The 6,000-nt window shown below is 30.5% G+C and overlaps 1 protein-coding gene across 3 annotated transcripts in view; it reads right to left on the reverse strand.

Annotated features, from left to right (window-relative positions):
* Nucleotides 1–1,942: 1,942 nt before the first annotated feature.
* LOC108758592 (lisH domain and HEAT repeat-containing protein KIAA1468 homolog) overlaps nucleotides 1,943–6,000 on the reverse strand; it is a 7,310-nt gene continuing 3,252 nt past the window's right edge. For 2 of the 3 annotated variants that reach the window (XM_018503592.1, XM_018503591.1), the window contains exons 9-16: nucleotides 5,570–5,900; nucleotides 4,964–5,117; nucleotides 4,607–4,730; nucleotides 4,241–4,511; nucleotides 3,769–3,904; nucleotides 3,256–3,455; nucleotides 2,825–3,086; nucleotides 1,943–2,480 (exon numbers count right to left, since the gene is read on the reverse strand). In XM_018503592.1, coding sequence (XP_018359094.1) covers nucleotides 2,336–2,480; nucleotides 2,825–3,086; nucleotides 3,256–3,455; nucleotides 3,769–3,904; nucleotides 4,241–4,511; nucleotides 4,607–4,730; nucleotides 4,964–5,117; nucleotides 5,570–5,900 — 1,623 coding nt within the window. In that variant the 3' untranslated portion in view covers nucleotides 1,943–2,335. Of the gene's footprint in view, nucleotides 2,481–2,824; nucleotides 3,087–3,255; nucleotides 3,456–3,768; nucleotides 3,905–4,240; nucleotides 4,512–4,606; nucleotides 4,731–4,963; nucleotides 5,134–5,552; nucleotides 5,901–6,000 lie in introns of all 3 variants that reach the window. The other variant, XM_018503590.1, reaches the window with a different exon arrangement.

The raw sequence follows: 6,000 nt of genomic DNA on the forward strand, positions 1-6,000 counted from the left end.
GATATTAATTGCGGGAGAGAGATGGTGCGAAAGAAAAATAAATATTGGGCCTGTATGATTAATAGCGTCTTTTGAATCTTAAATGAGTTAAAGAAAGAGTGAGAGAGAGAGAGAGAGAGAGAGAGAGAGAGAGAGAGAGAGAGATTAGCAAGAAATATTGCGAAAGTACTTTGCCCGTTAATTTAAGTGCATTATACGGCTAATTGTGTGCTATTTATGTGATTTTGATAGAACCGCTGAAATCAAGAGATTTAGTCTTAGCGGATCGAGCTTTCAAATCCGCCCGGGTTCCGAGAGAAGAGATCAGGTCTTTTTTTAAATTAATCCTCCGAAAAAAAATTCCGATAAATCGACGTCGCGCATAACGATGAGAGTTCGCAGAAAATTGCACCGTGTGTGTGTATGTATGAGAGAGAGAGAGAGAGAGAGAAAAAAGATAATGAAACGTACTTCGATCCCGTAATTGTCCATCGGGATCAAGCGCATCGCGGCAAAACTCTCTCCGACGATTATGTCGATTAATTATCAAACTGAAAAGGGAAAGAAAAAAATACAATAGCAACGTTTCGTTGGCGCATCAGGATAAGCTGTGATTATATAAAAAGAAAAAAAAAGAATATGAAAAGAAAACAGAACCGGAGCAAGAGAAGGACGCAACAGGATGTGTATTCCTAGAAAGTCTGATTTTGTAAACTATTCTACGAGGAAAACACTTGTGTATTATATATATATGATATGCGATATATATGATATGATATATGATATGATCTATGACGTTTGTTTATTACTATGTAAAGTGACAGATTTCGAAATTAAACATTAATTACTGTTAATCGTTGCGTTTTGAATCTACTCTCTCTTTTCTTTCTTTTTAAGGCCACTCGTCACTGCTGCCTCAGAAGCGAGAAAACTATAAAAATTCTTGCGAAATATATTTCAATAGAAAAATTTTTCAATAAAATTTTACATCGATAGAATGTAAAAAGTTATAAAAGATATCAAACTTTCTTATCTTTTTATTTTGAAAAGAAATTAATCATATTCATTTCCACATACAAGAATCTTACTGGATTGTACGTGTAAATACATAATCAATAAGAAAATAAAACCCATAAGCAATAAATTATTTACAGATTTTAATATGTTTAACAGCATCATTAAAATCTTTATAAGATGTCTATAAACATCAAATTATTAAATTGCTAGACAATTTGATTTACGATATTACTACTGTACTTCTATCGGTATAACGTTTCAAGATCGAAAAATCAATTCAGTGCGAAGTTTGGATTTGATACGTAGTATACATTCACACCGAATGATTTAAGTACTTATTAATTAATACTAAAGATCCAGCTTCGATCTATGGGCTTTATTTTCTATTGATTGTGTATTTATTTCTATATGTTATTTGATAGTTTTATCACTGCATACATAAACTCATTTCGCTTTTAGTTATACATAATTTTGTGGCGAAATTCATTTCCAGAGAACAGACCTTTGCATAACGCATAAGAAAATTAATCAATCAGTCTTTTATTTCATGGAAAGGAAGGAAATAAAGTATTTTTATTGGTTTATTTTATATTTATGCGTTATATGCAAGACTTTTTTTTACAAGTTCTATTCACAGACTTGTATAAATCTGTAGTTCTTTCGATTGTAAGTTTATCTTATTGAAACCACAGACTTATATATGTACATATAAGTCTGTGATTAAAATATATTTCCGTTTTGTTATATTTTACAGGAATTATTATTTATTTTCTTTTTTCTGAGGTAATAATGGTGATAAACAGGTATAAACTTTAACCCTATTCTGTCATTTTTAACAATTATTATCGAACATTTGTTATCAGTGAACTTTTCCTCTTTTAAATGATACATGTTAATCATTAACAAAATAGTATAACAAAATTACTTTGATAATATCCAATGTTGAATTTATAATAAATTTGTCGCTATTTTATTATAAAATATGAAAAGTTGCAATAAGGCCATAAGTATAGGTAGTTGCGTGAGAATCATCGGAAAATGAACAGGAAAATGTCAAATGCTGAAAAAGCAGACACTGACTGAATGGACATTTGAGTTTTATCAAATATGAAAAACGTTCATATTCTTCACCTCTGAGTTCTTTAGATCGTGTTAATATTTAAACAAAATAATTTACACGTCCACTTACAAAGCTAGCGCAATAAAAAAATAAGTTAACATTTGTTAAAACAACATTATACATTTATGTCTAATAACAACCTTATTGATTGCTCTTGCGAGCCTTTCATCGACGTGACACTCGATTCTGTCACGATTTCGCCATAAGACAAAAAGGAGTTTATTTCTTGCGGAAAATACTCGGTATGCCAGGTGATCCGGTTTTATGTTGAAAGATCTTGCTCATCCTCTGACGCATGTCCTCGACACCTTGACCGACATTTACCGTCGCCATCGACAGGGAAAGTCCGGAACTTGAGGGTGTCCTGGTGCGAAAATAACTTTTTACAAATGTTTAAACATTTTATACATATTATCGAAAAAAATATTGTAATCTTTTAGTTAATGAGTGTAATGTTTTTAGAAAAATATTTAATGTGATATCAAAAAGGTATTCAAAGATATCAAAAATTAACCAGATTTAAAGATTATTACAAATACAGATTATAATTAGTAATAAAGTATAAAATTATATTTATTTTTATATATAATAAAAGATTTTTCATTTGTTATTGTACGTATATAGTTATTTACAATTATTAATTCATTATTTATTACAAACACGATTAAATATATTTACGCATTATTTAAAATTATTTTTATTCAATACCTGTCTATCGGCTTTGATAGATCCTGCTTGGACTCCGCTTCTCTGAGTAGAGAACGCACTGCATCTTTTTGCTGAGGTAGGCACTGATTTACCAGTGTCTCAAGATTCCTTAATCCCGGTAGTACTACTCCAGAAACGCATTGACTACTTAACGGACAGTAAACTAGCACAGAGTATGCTTCCACCAACGCGTTTATCAATTCAATCTTATGGCTCTGCTGAAGCGCGAACGATACAATCGTCGATAAATGCGTCGCTATTACTGTAATTAACAATAGCTCAATATAACAATAATAATAAAATTTTAATAATTATAAGTTTTTAATAGCAATTTTTTATCAAAATTATGATAGAAAATTCGTATCCCACTCTTTTATATTTAAGAATGTATTTCTCAAAATAAAATACATATATCGTATAGAATAACGTACTGTTTTCTATATAATTCTGTGGACAAGTAGGAGCGATGACTGCAAACGTGGATACTAATGATGTTGCCAAAGTTTGGGAGAGTTCTTGAGGATCCTTCGCGATTGTCTCCAACGTTAAACGTCCTTTATCACGTGCCTCCCTCACCTTGCATTCCGTTATTATATGGCCTAGCGTGGAGATTGCAGCGCAACGCACATCACTAAAGATATTTATTCGATTATTGCATGACACAAAATGAAAAATATTAATATTGCTCGAAAGTGATATATATTTTGAAGTAAATATTTTGTATCAATATAAATAAAGCTATGTAAGAGTCAACGCGGATGCTGGTGCATAAAATTACAAAATTTAACTATATTATTAGATTCACTATACAATTTATATTGCTGGATTTATTATACGTTTAAGGATTTTGAAACGATAAAGGTTTTACAAGAAACTAATAATATGTTAAGGAATGAAATGGAATTTCAGATACATGCATGTATAAATAGAGAAGGATCTCTCACACTTCAGGATCGCTGGCGAGTGTTACAATGGCTGGTACAATCTTGGTGTTTGCTAGTTGGTCTGAAATGTGCGCTATAATGGAACCGAATAATGTTGCTGTTACACATCTTACAGAGGGCCTCTGATGCATTACACCTGTAAAGGAGAAACTTTAAATTTGTTGCTATAATTCAAAAATATTTTGCAGAAACATTATAATAGAAATATATCGGTCCTAAGAAAATTTAAATTTAATAAAATATTCGCTAATATACATAATATAATATAATATTATATATATATTATAATATAATATACACGTATTATAGAATTCTTTTTAATAAAACAATTATAGCTTAAACTAGAAATAAGATTTTTTTTAGTCTTATAATATTTGTATTTATTATATAAGACTCGGCACTATTTCTTTTACAACCTAACCATTAATGATAATAATATGAAAGAAGATATAAAATAGAAAAAGGTACGAACCATCCCATAGACTAGAAAGCACGTATTCTTGTGTCTGTTCATGAGCGCATAAAATATTAGCTGCGATTTGCAACCAAGATATACTAGTGCCGCTCATAGATAAAACTACGAGGAATTGTTTGAAATAGTTTGCAAGCTCCGTGAAATCGAAAGTACTTAGAATCATTAAGTAACTTGGGATCAATGGAAGGCTCATATTCTTTTTGTCTGCCGATAATGCTGTCAATTGCTTCTCAAGTTCTGATACTTCCAAGGAAAATACTGCCTGTATCTGAAATAATATTTATTCATAAAATTCTTAAGCATTGCTAATATTTTAAAAAACAAATACTATTTCTATCTATAAAAATGGTATCTTATATTTACCCTGGATTGTGTAATGTATTTTCCAAAACCCACGCACAATGAATAAATGTACGTGAGAAGGGCTTTTAGAACGTTTTCTTGAGCTGCATCCACAGATTTTACCATATCCAAAACTTCAAATACTCTGTAAAAGAAAATGCAAGTGCATTTTGAAATCAATATCTTAAAAAAGAAATAAATTTTTGAAGATTCGTATTAGAAATATTTAATTTTTTAAAGCTGTAACACATTTTGAGATGTTAAATAAATAATTAAACAATATAAAAAAATCAATTTTTATAAAGTAATTTGTAAATTTAATAATATATAATTATTTAAATAATATCTTATAGAAATAAAACAATAAAAAATATTCACAATTTGTTCGTAAACCATTCTAGTTCCGGCCAAGATGCATCCTCCCAGGAATTGGAAAAGAAGGTATTGAGAAGAACACCCACGTCGACGGAATCCTCGTAGAATATTCTCGGGTCGATGATATTGGAGTGACACAACGCCAGAAATTCCTCGGCTGCACCACAAAGTTTCTAGAAAACTTTTGTGCTTTTGTTTTTGTGCGAGCTTATGAGCTTTATGCAAAAACTACTAAACATTTTTTGACAAGAATATTTTTGGGATTTTAAATCCCTTTTATGTATATTTGTAACATAAAATTTTTCCATCAAAAAAATCTTTAAATATTTAAATACTTTCAATATATTTTACTCGCATATTCATGTAGATGTCAAATTTTTCTAAATTTTTAGTTTGTATTTCCAAATCAGTGAATTTAATTTTAACTTTTATTTCAAATTTAATGTAATTTTAATTTTTTTAATTTCGAAACTTTTATAAATCTTGAAATATTTCAACGTAATTTCATAGCTTTCCCATTTTTTTTACTTGACCATCATTTATTTCACCTTTCAATTATTTACTGAATTATACGTTCCTGTTTGGTATTTACTTCTTCTAATAACTCACACAAGTCTGGTGACGTATCATCTTTGATGCAGGCTCGCACTGCATCAGTATTGGCAACGCACAAGACTGTATAAGGTAAGATGCACTGCAGAATACTGATCGATGGCGTCAATTTCTCTTCGTCCACATAGTCTTTTTTGTTTGGCGAAGTCTGGGAGTGAATCGGCTTTAACTGATTCTTAACTTTCGAGATTATGCGTGGTAGCAGATTTAGATGCAGCCTCCTCAGGGATAATGCCCACTGTGCCAAAACCGGTAATAATACCGACGACGCTGTCTCGACGACCATCGACGACGTGTCGTGGAGTGCTGTCAACACCAATTCCTCGCACTGCAATTTTTATGTAACAACGTATTAATACCAAATATAATGGTGTTTATTTTGAAATCTTGTAAAAAAAATTTCTTGAAGTTTTTCCAATTTTTTTTTT

Source organism: Trachymyrmex cornetzi, unplaced genomic scaffold (genome assembly GCF_001594075.2).
Source record: "Trachymyrmex cornetzi isolate Tcor2-1 unplaced genomic scaffold, Tcor1.1 scaffold16, whole genome shotgun sequence".
NCBI lineage: Eukaryota > Metazoa > Arthropoda > Insecta > Hymenoptera > Formicidae > Trachymyrmex > Trachymyrmex cornetzi.